The 16,409-nt window shown below is 40.8% G+C and overlaps 1 protein-coding gene across 5 annotated transcripts in view; it reads left to right on the top strand.

Moving 5' to 3' along the window:
• The window catches only part of SCAPER (S-phase cyclin A associated protein in the ER), a 423,555-nt gene that overhangs the window by 338,651 nt on the left and 68,495 nt on the right, over positions 1-16,409 (top strand). For all 5 annotated transcript variants that reach the window (XM_061394725.1, XM_061394723.1, XM_061394726.1 and 2 more), the window contains exon 27: positions 15,425-15,580. In XM_061394725.1, the coding sequence (XP_061250709.1) occupies positions 15,425-15,580 (156 nt within the window). The remainder of the gene's footprint in view (positions 1-15,424; positions 15,581-16,409) is intronic.

Here is a 16,409-nt window from a genome sequence, read left to right as displayed (position 1 = left end):
AGTTCAGTCGCTCAGTTGTGTCTGACTGCTTGCATCCCCATGGACTGCAGCATGCCAGGCCTCCCTGTCCATCACCAACTCCCAGAGTTTCCTCAAACTCATGTCCATTGAGTCAGTGATGCCATCCAACCATCTCATCCTCTGTCGTCCCCTTCTCCTCCTGCCTTCAATCTTTCCCAGCATCAGGGTCTTATCAAATGAGTCATTTCTTTGCATCAGGTGGCCAAAGTATTTATAGTTTAAGCTTCAGCATCAATCCTTCCAATGAATATTCAGGACTGATTTCTTTTAGAATGGACTGGTTGGATCTCCTTGCAGTCCGAGGGACTCTCAAGAGTCTTCTCCAACACCACGATTCAAAAGCATCAATTCTCTGGTGCTCAGCTTTCTTTATAGTCCAACTCTCACATCCATACATGACTACTGGAAAAACCATAGCCTTGACTAGATGGACTTTTGTCAGCAAAGTAATGTCTCTGCTTTTGAATATGCTATCTAGGTTGGTCATAACTTCTCTTCCAAGGAGCAAGTGTCTTTTAATTTCATGGCTGCAGTTACCATCTGCAGTGATTTTGGAGTCCCCAAAAAATAAAGACAGCCACTATTTCCACTGTTTCCCCATCTATTTCCCATGAAGTGATGGGACCAGATGCCATGATCTTAGTTTTCTGAATGTTGAACTTTAAGCCAACTTTTTCACTCTCCTCTTTCACTTTCATCAAGAGGCTCTTTAGTTCCTCTTCACTTTCTGCCATAAGGGTGGTGTCATCAGCATATCTGAGGGTATTGATATTTCTCCCGGCAATCTTGATTCCAGCTTGTGCTTCATCCAGCCCAGCGTTTCTCATGATGTACTCTGCATAAAAGTTAAATAAGCAGGGTGACAATATACAGCCTTGACGTACTCCTTTCCCTATTTGGAACCAATCTGTTGTTCAAACTTTGTAGGTAAGGAAATTGCTCAGCGGGGTTAAATGCTTTGCCCAAGGTTATGTAATGCATAAGTTTAAAATTTAAATAGGAGAATTGAGACTGAAACTCAGGTCTATCTGGACTTCCAACAGCTGTGTATTTTCCTCTACACAAATGTGGCAATTTCTAACACCTGTTTAAGGTCAACCCTGTTTCCTTCCATGGTCACCTTTTCTCCAGGGAAATTTATTCCTACTCTGACATTCAAATTCTTTTTCCCTGGTGAATCTGGAATCAGATAGGACATTTAATTTCCCAATAGGATTCCATCTGGTGTTAATCAATTACCTGTCCCACCTAGCAGAAACTCCTCTGTGATCTGCACTGATCTCTGACTCCCAAAACCCATGCAATTTGTTACTCTTTGAAGCTTATAGTAGGTTAATAGGAGAAAGAGAATGCCCTCTTCTGCATTCGCTTCTTTCTCAGTTCATAAATTTCATCTGGTCTCTTGTAGTGCTTTCTTGGAAACAGTTGTTTCATTCAGGATCTTTCTTACCCTTGATTACTTTGTTAACTTGTCCCTTGCAGCCGCCTGCCCTCTCTCCCCAAGCATATTTATTGCTCGAGAGTACTAGGCAGGCCCTTTGGGTCCACAGACCATTTATCATGCAGCACTTGACTTTGACCCTCCCTGGCCTTTCTCTCTGTTGCTTGATCTCATTCAATTTCCCCATGTCCCTTTGGTCTGTAGAACCTGGCCCTCCCTGCTGATAAATGCCATTGAGTCCCAGCATCCTCCCTTGGGCTACTGTGTGATGCAGCAGCCCTGCATTCTTGTCATCCAGACAACTCAACTACAGTGAGCCAGAAGGCCCAGCCAGATGCTTCAGTGCAATTCCAGTGGGCCTTCCAGGAGACAGTACCTACATTTTTACACTCATTATTATAGTTACCAGATCCTTCATTAAAGAAAAAAAGGTTATTGGGGGGAAAAAATAACAGTGGTGATCTGCCAAACCGAATAATTCATGTAACTTAAAAAGGATGATAGGCAATTACAGTGCTTCAGAGCAAAACGATGTCACTCTATCTGGCTTGAAGCACTTTTGGTAAATATTGTTTTCTTGTAGATAATGTATTGTTAGCTGGCTTGATGATCCCTGTGTGCAGGACCACAAACTCTATCTCAGATCTTCCTAGTGAAGCAAGCAGAATATATGTAAATAGTCTCATGCTTTCTTTCTCACCTTCTCAAATATGAACCAACAGGAAATCTCACTCCACTCCCTGCTGCAACCTGCGCCTTTTTGTCGGTTTATAAATCTCTAGCATTGCAAAGTTGTGAGCGAAGCATTCCAGCACAGTTTTTGGCACTGCTGTCTTGCCTGTACCACTAAGGTAGAGCTGGAAGAGGGTACATCACTCTGACGTATGTCCCTTTTCTCTTCTTATCTGGCATGGAAGAGGCAAGAGGGTGTCTAACCGAGATGAGGTAATAACAGTGTTTATTCTCCCTATTTTAGAAGGTTCAGTCAAGTTTCTAGCCCTAAGAGATCCTCAGAAATATCTTATCACCTCAAAATATTGCCACTTGTACTCACTTTATGCCAGACACTTTACAAGGTCCTGGGATACAAAAACAAATTAAAAAAAAAAACCTTTAACAGAATATCCAAATAATATCTTTTGGCTATAAAACATTGGAATTTTTTTGTAAGATGCAAATATTGGCAATTTCAAGTGTTTAGCATAGTTCTAGGAAAGCAGTATTATGTATAGGACAGAAAAAATTGCAATGTGAAAAAACAAACTGGTTTGAAATTTGCCAAGGAAATGCGTCAGTCCTGAGGCTCTGCAATTCGGTTTTTTTCCTGGCTTTATTGAGACATGGGTGGACATATATAGCGTTGTGTAAGTTTAAGATGTACAAGGTGATGATTTGTTACACATATATATAGGGCAAAATGATTACCACAGTAACTGTTAGTTAACACCTCCATCACCTTACATAATTGCCTTTTGTGTGTGTGTATACTGAAACATTTAAGAGCTACTGTTTAGCAGCTTTCAAGTATGTAGTGCAGTACTCTAGCTTTTAGTCACCATGCTGTGTGTTACATTCCTAGAACTTACTCATCTTATAAATGTAAGTTTGTACCCTTTAACCAGCATCTCCCCCTTTCCCCTACCCACCCCCAGCATTGGGCAGCAACCATTCTACTGTTTCTGAGAGTTCAACCCTTTCAGATTCCACACAGTATTTGCCCTTTAACTGTCTGACTTATTTCACATAGCATAATGCCTTCAAGGGCAACCCATATTGTTAGAAATTGCAGGATTTCCTTATTTTTTTATGGCTGAATAATATTTCATTTTATACACACACACACCACTTTGCAGGTGTGCTCAGTTGTGTCCAACTCTATGGAATTTTCCAGGCAAAATTACTGGAATCGGTTGCCGTTTCCTCCTCCAGGGGATCTTCCTCACCCAGGGATCAAACCAATGTCTCTTGCATCTCCTGCACTGGTAGGCGGATCCCTTACCACTGAGCCATCTGTGTGTGTGTACGTAGTCGCTCAGTTGTGTCCAGCTGTTTGCAGCCTCGTAGACTCTCGCCTGCCAGGCTCCTTTGTCCATGCAGATTCTCTAGGCAAGAATACTGGAGTGGGTTGCCAGGCCTCCTCCAGGGGATCTTCCCAACCCAGGGATTGAACCCAGGTCTCCCACGTTTCAGGCAGATTCTTTACCATCTAAGCCAACAGGGAGGCCCATGAATACTGGAGTGGGTAGCCTCCAGGGTCTCTTCCTGCATTGCAGGCGCATTCTTCACCAGCTGAGCTACCCGGGAAGCCCTCTGAGCCACCTGGGAAGCCCTGTATACAACTTTACCACTTCTACTTATCCATTCATCTGTTCATGGACATTTAGCTACTCTGGATAATGCTGCAGTGAACATGAGAGTGCAAGTATCTCTTTAAGATAATGATTGATTCCCTTCAGATATATACCCAGAAGTGGAATTGACAGACCATACGGCGCTTCTGTGTGTCATCTTTGGAGGAATGCCGCACTGGTTTTCATAGTGACTCTACAAATAGACTTTCCCACCAACAGTGTACAAGGTTTCACTTTTCTCTCTGCATCCTGCCATGTTATTTCCTGGTTTTCAGGGTCTCTCTTTTGTTTGTTTTTATACCCACCCTGACAGGTGCAGGTAGTGTGTCACTGTGGTTTGGATTTGATGTCCCTGATGGTTAGTGATGTGGAACATCTTCTCCTGTGTCTGCTGGCCATTTGTATCTGTTCTTTGGTAAAACATGTATTCAGGTGCTTTGCGTATTTTTAATTGAATTATTTGTGTTTTTACCATTGCGCTGTAGGAGTTACTACAACAATTTGGAAAACATAGAAGATCACAATGCATTTTTTAATATACAAGCATTGTCTTTAATCCCACCACCCAAAGATAATCACTGGTTTTAATTTTGGTTTTGGTGTAATATATGTGGTTATTTTATGAAAACAAATTGTAATACTTATACATACTTTTTATGTCATACTTTTTCGTCATACTTTTTAATTTATTTTTTTCCAAATCAACAGAAACTTGCAAATGAATTTCTACCGGCTTTCCAAGCATTTGATTATGTGGCATTGATTTGCTTCGTGCATGTGTGCTAAGTCATTTCAGTCATGTCCAACTCTTTGTGACCCTGTGGATTGTAGCCTCACCCCTCTGTCCACAAGAATTCTCCAGGCAAGAATACTGGAGTAGGTTGCCATGCCCTCCTCCAGGGGATCTTCCCGACCCAGGGAACAAACCGACACCTCTTATGTCTCCTACATTGGCAGGCCACTTATTTACCACTAATGCTACCTGGGAAGCCCAAGGTGATTTGCTTCAGGTGACCTATTACTTAAATAGGTTTATTCTAGCATTTTACTATTATAGATAACACTGTAAAGAATATCTTTCCCTATAATTGATTATTGTTTTCTATTAAACTTTGAGAAGCATAATTTAGGGTCATAGAATGTGTATTAAGGATTTTGATCCAAATTGCCAAATTGTCCTACATGGAGAGATCAAATTGCCAACATCTGCTGGATCATGGAAAAAGCAAGAGAGTTCCAGAAAAACATCTATTTCTGCTTTATTGACTATGCCAAAGCCTTTGACTGTGTGGATCACAATAAACTGTGGAAAATTCTGAAAGAAATGGAAATACCAGACCACCTGACCTGCCTCTTGAGAAACCTGTATGCAGGTCAGGAAGCAACAGTTAGAACTGGACATGGAACAACAGACTGGTTCCAAATAGGAAAAGGAGTACATCAAGGCTATATATTGTCACCCTGCTTATTTAACATACATGCAGAGTACATCATGAGAAACGCTGGACTGGAAGAAGCACAAGCTGGAATCAAGATTGCTGGGAGAAATATCAGTAACCTCAGATATGCAGATGACACTGCCCTTATGGCAGAAAGTGAAGAGGAACTCAAAAGCTTCTTGATGAAAGTGAAAGAGGAGAGTGAAAAAGTTGGCTTAAAGCTCAACATTCAGAAAATGAAGATCATGGCATCTGGTCCCATCACTTCATGGGAAATACATGGGGAAACAGTGGATACAGTGTCAGACTTTATTTTGGGGGGCTCCAAAATCACTGCAGATGGTGATTGCAGCCATGATATTAAAAGACACTTACTCCTTGGAAGGAAAGTTATGACCAACCTAGATAGCATATTCAAAAGCAGAGACATTACTTTGCCAACAAAGGTCCATCTAGTCAAGGCCATGGTTTTTCCAGTAGTCATGTATGGATATGAGAGTTGGACTGTGAAGAAGGCTGAGCGCCAAAGAATTGATGCTTTTGACCTGTGGTGTTGGAGAAGACTCTTGAGAGTCCCTCGGACTGCAAGGAGATCCAACCAGTCCATTCTAAAGGAGATCAGTCCTGGGTGTTCTTTGGAAGGACTGATGCTAAAGCTGAAACTCCAATACTTTGGCCACCTCATGCGAAGAGCTGACTCATTGGAAAAGACTCTGATGCTGGGAGGGATTGGGGGTAGGAGGAGAAGGGGATGACAGAGGATGAGATGGCTGGATGGCATCACCAACTCAATGGACATGAGTTTGGGTGAACTCTGGGAGTTAGTGATGGACAGGGAGGCCTGGCATGCTGGGATTCATGGGGTCGCAAAGAGTTGGACACGACTGAATGACTGAACTGAACTGAACTGAGAGATTACATATGAATATGTCCTTGTACCTTCAGCCTAGAAAGTGTTGAATAGCATCATTCTTTTGAGTCTTAGCCAGACTGAGAGGTGAAAATATTTCATTTCTTTATATTAGTAGTGATACTGCACATTTTTAAATGTTCATTGGCCATTTTAAATAGGACTTCCTTGATGACTCAGACAGTCATTTGTGAGTTGCCTATTCATGTACTTGCCCATTTTCCTATTGGAGGTATTGAGTTTTTTAGTTGTAAAAGCTCTTGGTATATGATAAAATCATTAGGCACTTGCACAGAGGAACAACCATGTGAAGAGGTAGCAAGAAGACAGCCATCTGGAAACCAAAAAGAGCAGCCTCACAGGAATCCAACCCTGCTGGCACCTTAATCTTGGCTTTTTTGGCCTCCAGAAATTTTCTGAGATATGGGCGGAATATACTAAAGAACAGCCAACCATCTTGTACTATGAAATGGATCCCAGTGCTGTAGATGATATTCCTATTTGTCAGGATCAGTGTTCATTCCCTGTGGTAAATGCTCCATTTACAAGGTCTTCATTCATTGTTTGTGAACTTATTGTGCCATCAAACAGATGGCCTCACTAGAAGCCCAAATAGTAACTATCCATAGACAAGAACCACTGTGAAAACTCAGAATAAACAAAGTGAGTAAGCCTGAAGCATCTCCCACTGGACCTCAGAGACCAAGAAGTACCTCATTAGAAGGCTAAGAGGAGCAGCCACACACCGCGCTCCCACAGGCCAGCACAGTGCTACATGCAGGCCCCCCCAAGCCTGTGGTTCCTCCAGTACTAAGAAGGAGCCCAGATGGACATCTAGCTCCCCCAGCATTATGGGACACTTCCACTTTGGTCTCACCTAACAAAGATTACTGGGGGAATCTGCAGGGCTTGACCACTGGGGAGCAAATAGAACAGGGGAGTGTGGTGCTTCAGCACTCAGATCTTGGTGGACTGTGCTCCTGGCTACTGTGGTGCCCAAGCAGAGATCCCAGGCAGCAGCTCTGCCCATATATGAAGTTGAGCTGTCGCCCCATCTGGTCAGGGAATTCAGTTGCAGTTCTGCTGCTTAGGGTCCCCAGGCTGTACCAGCTATAGAGCTTGTTTTACCATGCAGCCTGGGCAGGAAAACAGGTCATCATCTGTGCCCTCTTGCTCAGCATTACCTTCATTTCTGACTATACAGGAAGGTCAGCTATGGAACCTAGGCAGCTGCAGAGTCCAAACTACAGCCCTGTTCAGGCAGGGAGTCAAGCCAGCAGCTGTGTCCAACTGTTGAGCTCAGCTTCTGACCCCACATAACCAGGAGGACTGAACAGTAACCTTGGGAAAGCTCAGAACCCAGCTATGGTCCCATCCTCAGCTGCAGAGCATAGCCTGCACCCCACCCTGTAATGGAGCCCAGACAAAATTCTTCTCAACCACAGAGACAGTTTCTAGACCCACCCATCTATGAGATACAACTGGAGACCGCTTCCAACCAGAGAGGCCAGCCAGCAGTCTTGCTCAATATCAGAGCACAGCCAGCAGCCTGATCAAGAAGCCCAGCCTATGGCACAGCCTTTCAGAATACTGAAGAAAAAACTGCCAACCAAGAATGCTGTACTCAGCAATGCTGTCCTTCAGGAATGAAGGAGAAATACTTTCTCAAACAAAAAAAGCAGAGGAAGTTGATCACCACTAGACCTCCCTTATAAGAAATACTATAGGGCGTTCTTCAGGTTTAAAGAAAAAGGTGATAATTAATAAGACAAAAACATATGGATGTGTAATACTCACTGGTAATGCTAACCATATAGTCAAAATCAGATCTCTGGTATTATAATGGTGATACATAAAATTCACTTACAAGCTAGTTTGAAAGTGAAAAATCAAATGTAATAGATATAACCATAACCACAGAAATTTGTTATTGAATGAACACTATAAAAACATGTAAACTGTAACATAAGTAACCTGAAATATGAGGAAGGAGAAATAAAAGTACAGTTGACTTTTAAACAACACAGGTCTGAAATGTGCACGTCCACTTACATCCAAGTTTTTATTTTAATAAATACTATAAAGTTGGACTGTGAAGAAAGGTGAGTGCTGAAGAATTGATGCTTTTGAACTGTGGTGTTGGAGAAGACTCTTGAGAGTCCCTTGGACTGCAAGGAGATCCAACCAGTCCATTCTGAAGAAGATCAGCCCTGGGATTTCTTTGGAAGGAATGATGCTAAAGCTGAAACTCCAGTACTTTGGCCACCTCATGCGAAGAGCTGACTCATTGGAAAAGACGCTGATGCTGGGAGGGATTGGGGGCAGGAGGAGAAAGGGACGACAGAGGATGAGATGGCTGGATGGCATCACCGACTCAATGGACATGAGTCTGAGTGAACTCCGGGAGTTGGTGATGGACAGGGAGGCCTGGCGTACTGCAATTCATGGGGTCGCAGAGTCGGACACGACTGAGCGACTGAACTGAACTGAACTGATAGTACTACACAGTCTGTAGTTGGTTGAGTCCACAGGTGCAGAACCAAGGATATGGAGTGCCAATGATGGGACTTTAGCATCGGTGAGTTTTGGTATCCACAGCAGGTCCTGGGACCAATCCCCCACAGATACTGAGGGACAACTGCATAAATTTTCTGTATGCTGTCAAACTTATCAACTTAAAGCAGAATGTAATATACACCACAACTTCCTTATCCATTCATCTGCCAGTGGACATCTAGGTTGCCTCCATGTCCTGGCTATTGTAAACAGTGCTGCAGTGAACATTGGGGTACATGTGTCTCTTAAAGGCAGTGAAAGAGACACAGATGTAGAGAACAGACTTTTGGACTACATGGGAGAAGGTGAGGGTGGGATGATATGAGACAATAGCATTGAAACATGTATGTTACTATATGTGAAACAGATGACCAGTACAAGTTTGATACATGAAGCAGGGAACTCAAAGTCAGTTCTCTGGGACAACCCAGAGGGATGGGGTGGGGAGGGAGAAGGGAGGGGGGTTCAGGATGGGGGAACACATGTATGTGCACCCATGGCTGATTCATGTCAATGTATGGCAGAAACCACCACAATATTGTAAATTAATTATTCTCCAATTAAAATCAACTAATTAAAAAAACAGAATGCAATAAAAAGATTTCCCAAAGAAAAACCTATAGTAGATACACTTAGTATAAAGAAGTCAAAGCATACTGTCCCAAAAAGTCATCAGATCACAAATGAAGACAGCAAGAAAGGGAACACAGGGCAAGGGAGCTAAAAAATAGAAAATAATTAGTGAAATATCAATAGTAAAGTCCTTAGCAACCAGTAATTACTTTAAGGGTAAATGGATTAAATTCTCCAATCAAAAGACACAGAGAGGCTGAAGGATAAAAACAATATCCCACAACATACTGACTGTAAGAGACTCATTTTAGCTTTAAAGACACAAAGACTGAGAGCAAAGGGGTGTATGTATTTCAAAGAAATGGTAACCAGAAGAAAGGAAGAGAAGCTATATTTATATCAACAAAAATAGATTTTAAGCTAAAAATGGTTAAAAGAGACAAAGAAGATCATTATATAATGATAGAGGGGTCAATCCACCAAAGATATGACAGTAAGTAATTATTTATGCATCCAACGTTAGAGCCCCTAAATTATAAAACTGATACTAACAGAACTAAATGGAGAACAACAATACAGTAATAACTGGGGACATTAATACCCCACTCTCAACAATAAATTCCTGGAGAAGGAAATGACAACCCACTCCAGTATTCTTGCCTGGGAAACCCCATGGCCAAGGAGCCAGGCAGGCTACAGTCCATGAGGCTGTGAAAGAGTCAGACATGACTTAGCAACTACACAGCAACAAGAAACACCCAACAATAATAGATAGATCTTCCAGACAGGAAATCAATAAGGAAACAGCAGATTTAAACAGCACTTAGAACTAATACAATTATGTAAAGTTTAAAAATAAAATAAAATTTAAAAAATAAATAAATAAATAAATAGCACTTAGGCCAAAAGGACCTAACAGACATATATAGAGCACTCCATCCAACAGCAGCAAAATATATATTGCTCTCAAACACACATGGAACATTTTCAAGGATGAATCCTATGTTATGCCACAAAAGAAGTCTCAACAATCCAAAAACATAGAAATTATATCAAGTATCTTCTCTGATCAGTGGGGTGAAACTAGAAAACAGTAATATTTTGTAATCAATACACAAATCATCACATTGTATACCTAAACTTAAAGGATGTGTATATTAACTGCATCTCAATAAACCTGGGAAATAAAACATTAACCCTTATCTTACAGGTTTCAATGCTCTTTTGTTTTTTGTTTGTTTGTTTTTTTTTTCCTGTTTATTTTAGTCAATGCTCTTTTGGTTTGTCATTATTCTCTTCAAAAATATTTAAATTTTCTAGGAGTTTATGTGAGATGAGTGCAATTGTGTGGTAGTTTGAGCATTCTTTGGCATTGCCTTTCTTTGGGATTGGAATGAAAACTGACCTTTTCCAGTCCTGTGGCCACTGCTGAGTTTTCCAAATTTGCTGGCATATTGAGTGCAGCACTTTCACATCATCATCTTTCAGGATTTGGAATAGCTCAACTGGAATTCTATCACCTCCACTAGCTTTGTTCGTAGTGATGCTTTCTAAGGTACACTTGACATCACATTCCAGGATGTCTGGCTCTAGGTTAGGGATCACACCATCTGGGTCGTGAAGCTCTTTTTTGTACAGTTCTTCTGTGTATTCTTGCATCTCTTCTTAGTATCTTCTGCTTCTGTTAGGTCCATACCATTTTGGTCCTTTATCGAGCCCATCTTTGCATGAAATGTTCCTTTGGTATCTCTGATTTTCTTGAAGAGATCCCTAGTCTTTCCCATTCTGTTGTTTTCCTCTATTTCTTTGCATTGATCGCTGAAGAAGGCTTTCTTATCTCTTCTTGCTATTCTTTGGAACTCTGCATTCAGATGTTTATATCTTTCCTTTTCTCCTTTGCTTTTCGCTTCTCTTCTTTTCACAGCTATTTGTAAGGTCTCCCCAGACAGCCATTTTGCTTTTTTGCATTTCTTTTCCATGGGAATGGTCTTGATCCCTGTCTTCTGTACAATGTCACAAACCTCATTCCATAGTTCATCAGGCACTCTTATCTATCAAATCTAGTCCCTTAAATCTATTTCTCACTTCCACTGTATAATCATAAGGGATTTGATTTCGGTCATACCTGAATGGTGTAGTGGTTTTCCCTACTTTCTTCAATTTAAGTCTGAATTTGGCAATAAGGAGTTCATGGTCTGAGCCACAGTCAGCTCCTGGTCTTGTTTTTGCTGACTGTATAGAGCTCCTCCATCTTTGGCTGCAAAGAATAGTTTTCATTCCAATCCCAAAGAAAGGCAATGCCAAAGAATGCTCAAACTACCGCACAATTGCACTCATCTCACACGCGAGTAAAGTAATGCTCAAAATTCTCCAAGCCAGGCTTCATCAATACGTGAACCGTGAACTTCCTGATGTTCAAGCTGGTTTTAGAAAAGGCAGAGGAACCAGAGATCAAATTGCCAACATCTGCTGGATCATGGAAAAAGCAAGAGAGTTCCAGAAAAGCATCTATTTCTGCTTTATTGACTATGCCAAAGCCTTTGACTGTGTGGATCACAATAAACTGTGGAAAATTCTGAAAGAGATGGGAACACCAGACCATCTGATCTGCCTCTTGAGAAATTTGTATGCAGGTCAGGAAGCAACAGTTAGAACTGGACATGGAACAACAGACTGGTTCCAAATAGGAAAAGGAGTACGTCAAGGCTGTATATTGTCACCCTGTTTATTTAACATATATGCAGAGTACATCATGAGAAACGCTGGACTGGAAGAAACACAAGCTGGAATCAAGATTGCCGGGAGAAATATCAATAACCTCAGATATGCAGATGACACCACCCTTATGGCAGAAAGTGAAGAGGAACTGAAAAGCCTCTTGATGAAAGTGAAAGTGGAGAGTGAAAAAGTTGGCTTAAAGCGCAACATTCAGAAAGCGAAGATCATGGCATCCGGTCCCATCACTTCATGGGAAATAGATGGGGAAACGGTGGAAACAGTGTCAGACTTTATTTTTTTGGGCTCCAGAATCACCGCAGATGGTGACTGCAGCCATGAAATTAAAAGACGCTTACTCCTTGGAAGGAAAGTTATGACCAACCTAGACAGCATATTCAAAAGCAGAGACATTACTTTGCCAACAAAGGTTTGTCTAGTCAAGGCTATGGTTTTTCCTGTGGTCATGTATGGATGTGAGAGTTGGACTGTGAAGAAGGCTGAGTGCCGAAGAATTGATGGCTTTTGAACTGTGGTGTTGGAGAAGACTCTTGAGAGTCCCTTGGACTGCAAGGAGATCCAACCAGTCCATTCTGAAGGAGATCAGCCCTGGGATTTCTTTTGAGGGAATGATACTAAAGCTGAAACTCCAATACTTTGGCCACCTCATTCGAAGAGTTGACTCATTGGAAAAGAGTCTGATGCTGGGAGGGATTGGGGGCAGGAGGAGAAGGGGATGACAGAGGATGAGATGGCTAGATGGCATCACGGATTCTATGGACGTGAGTCTGAGTGAACTCTGGGAGTTGGTGATGGACAGGGAAGCCTGGCGTGCTGCGATTCATGGGGTTGCAAAGAGTCGGACACGACTGCGCGACTGATCTGATCTGATCTGATGAGTTTATGTACTGTATCAACCTATACCTTACAAAATTATCAATACCTATGTACCAACTTGACATCATTTTTCAGTAACTGATAACATTTTTCCATATTGTCTTAGATCTTTTTTCATACTGGTAAGAAACCAAATGTGGCAGGTACAGCTAACTCCCCATCTACATTCCTTTCCCTTACACAGTGATTTATCTTTTGAGAGAGTTAGAGTATGTATATATAGTTCCCATGCACTTTTTATATTATTTGTATATATGTATGTGTAATATATATGTGTATAGTGTGTATATATTTATATATATTCATATAATAAACACAAACATTTCTGTTTTTGTATGTGTTTAAAATTTACATAAATGCTATCATACAATTCTTTCAATTTCTATTTTCACATAACATGTTGAAATTTATTTATGTTGATGCATATAATTCTGATTAATTCATTTTAACTGCTCTAGACATTTTTTTAAATGAATAAATTCCCAGTTTGTACACCTATTTGAGGGCAGTAGTTTCTATTTTTTCACTATTTCAAGCAATGATACAGTGAATATCCTTGTATAAGCTTCTTTTGCACCTGTATGGGAGTTTCTCAAGTGCATATGCCTACAGTAAGAATTTTGAATCCTATGATAAATCCATGTTCAACTTTACCAAGTAACATCAAATTGTTCTCCAAAGAGTACACTTCCCATTAGTAAAGGATAGGAGTCCCATTTCCTCATATTCTTATCAGTGTTTATGTTAACATACTTAGTGATTTTTATCAGTCTAATATTTGTGAAATGGTATTTTGTGTTGTGTTAATTTTTCATTGTATTTATGACTAGTAAGTATGCATGCATTTTTTAAAATACTGCCATTATTACGACTAGTAACAATAAAACTAATAATAAAATATTTCAAGTTCTTTGCATGTATTAGCTTATCAGTCACTTATCACAAGAACCTTCTACTAACACTGTCATATCAAAAAGAAAACAGACTAAGAAGGGTAAGGTAATTTGCCCATGGTCATCCAGAAACTTGTGGGACAAGGGTTCAATATGTCAGTATGTCATTTTCCTTTATTGTAAGATAATAGAGCTGGTGGTCATCATTTCATATTTTCCAATTTTAAAACTGTGGGAGATGCTCAGTAACCAGATGAATATATTTCCTAACTTAAAAAGAGAAAGGGAACATTATTTTATGCCTTGTAAATAGTAAACTTAAAAGAGGCTACCAACATGAATTATTCATCAGATTCTCCTTCTTTTTACAAAAGAAGTGTATTAGTAAATGAATAGTGACAGGGATTTTAGTGCACTTACAAGCAGAAGCATCAGTTCCTTTGCACATATCACTGAAAGATTGTATGTGTTGATTTTCAGAACTGCTGTATTCAGAGTCCTTCACTTTTCATATATGTGAATGCAGTAGCACTGAATAGGTACAAAATCTCTAAGCTAAGGCTGATTTATCTACAAGGTACTTTATAGTCTTCAGATATTTTCAATTATTTCTGCTTTGTGGACTAAGAGCTACTATTGTTGATCTGGGTTAATAAACAGTTCTAGAAAACTGTTTAATAGACTGAAAAGATGAGAGTAACTTCTTAAGTGATACTGTCAACTCTCAGAACTGGTATTTTTCATAACAGAGGGCAATTGGATTCTTGGTGCTTATTATACTCTTAATGGTGATAAGATTTTTAAAAAGTAGAGAATCTACAGTGGCATTGGAAGTTTAGGTTATAACAAGAGTGCCTAAGTAGAATCATCCTGTATCCTTGCATTCTAGTGAATTTAGCTCCTAGTACTTTATGAAGTATTCCTTTTCAAGAGTATAGAGATCCTTAAAAATCATTTCAGTTATTGTCAGACTCTAGACTGGTGCGACTTCACTCTCACTTTTCACTTTCATGCACTGGAGAAGGAAATGGCAGCCCGCTCCAATACTCTTGCCTGGAGAATCCCAGGGACGGGGGAGCCTGGTGGGCTGTAGTCTATGGGGTCGCACAGAGTCGGACACGACTGAAGCAACTTAGCAGCAGCAGACTGGTGAGAATGATCAGATAATCACTTTCTTGAAGAAAATAGCATTAGAGTAGCCAACAGAAGTAAACAGAACCATTCATAGAAATAACTGATTATTCAGGGATAAATCTAAGGAAATAGTTGCATAAGATGTTATATTCAAACCTGTGTTGTCTTTGCTTGTTAGAAAGGCCTAAGCCTGTGTTTATTAAGGTTTCTCTTTGAAGGTGAGGGCTTCCCTGTTGGCTCAGCCAGTAAAGAATCTGCCTGCAATGCAAGAGACCTGGGTTCAATCCCTGGGTTGGGAAGATGCCTGGAGAGGGGAACAACTACTCACTCCAGTGTTCTGGCATAGAGAATTCCAGGGACAGAGGAGCCTGGGAGGCCACATCCATGGGGTCACAGAGTCGGACACGACTGAGCAACTTTCACTTTCACTTTTTGAAGGGAAAGATGTTACCAGGCTATGCACATTGGTAACACATATTTGTCCCCACATCTAGCTACGTGGTGAACATCGGTCTGATCGACAAGCTTTGTGGCTGCTTCCTCTCGGTGCAAGGCCCAGTGGATGAGAATCCCAAGATGGCTGCCTTTCTGCAGCATGCCGCAGGACTCTTACAGGGAATGTGCACGCTCTGCTTTGCTGTCACCGGAAGGTAAGGCCTCTACTCGATGTCAGTCTGGACTCCACTTTTGAAACATCTCTTGGACTTTGCTCATTCTGGAGTCATTTCATAGGGATGTACGTGGTCATCTTGGCCTCTTTTCATATTTATGCTACCTCTGTCCTTATTGGCTTCCCATACTGAGACTTGTCTAATGTTTCTCATTTTCCCTGGCTACAAGCTCCTGTTGGAGCCTGTTTTTCTTGTTGGTGTCATTAACTTTTCTAAAATTTCTATAAGAGACCATCCAGGCCTTCTTTCACTGAGATCCAGAGGAATCGAGTGATTTTTCTTGAGTCAGGCAGTCAGTAACATCGCCTAGGCCAATCAAGTCAGATCATCAGTATAACATGGCACAGCCTCACAGTGCCCTGACCATCAGTTACAGCCTGCTAGGTTCTTTATTTTCCCCTTTGTTCCTTCTTCCAAGGTATCTCTATGAATAAGAGAGGAGCCATCCAAAGACAATAACTCCATGAAGTCACTCATGCCCCGTGGGCATGCTTATAGCCAGTGTATCAGGAACTACTAGTAGCCTGGTTGACTCTCTAAAACCCCGACCCCATCCTGTGGACTGTCCTCAAAAGCAGTGATTTTCTAAGAGAGACAGTAACCACCTCGTGTTCTTTTCTCTCCCCACCTACCAAGTTAAGAATCATTTGCAATAGAGTGTTTCTGACAGGAATATGACATATCCCTCAGACGTATTGAGGATATTCAGTAAAATAATTTTCTTACAATTAAAATCTAAATAGCACTGTATACCAATTATATATATATAATATATATAATTATATTATAAATATATAATATATATACA

Source organism: Bos javanicus, chromosome 21 (genome assembly GCF_032452875.1).
Source record: "Bos javanicus breed banteng chromosome 21, ARS-OSU_banteng_1.0, whole genome shotgun sequence".
Classification (NCBI taxonomy): domain Eukaryota; kingdom Metazoa; phylum Chordata; class Mammalia; order Artiodactyla; family Bovidae; genus Bos; species Bos javanicus.
This window is presented reverse-complemented; position numbering and strand designations above follow the sequence as displayed.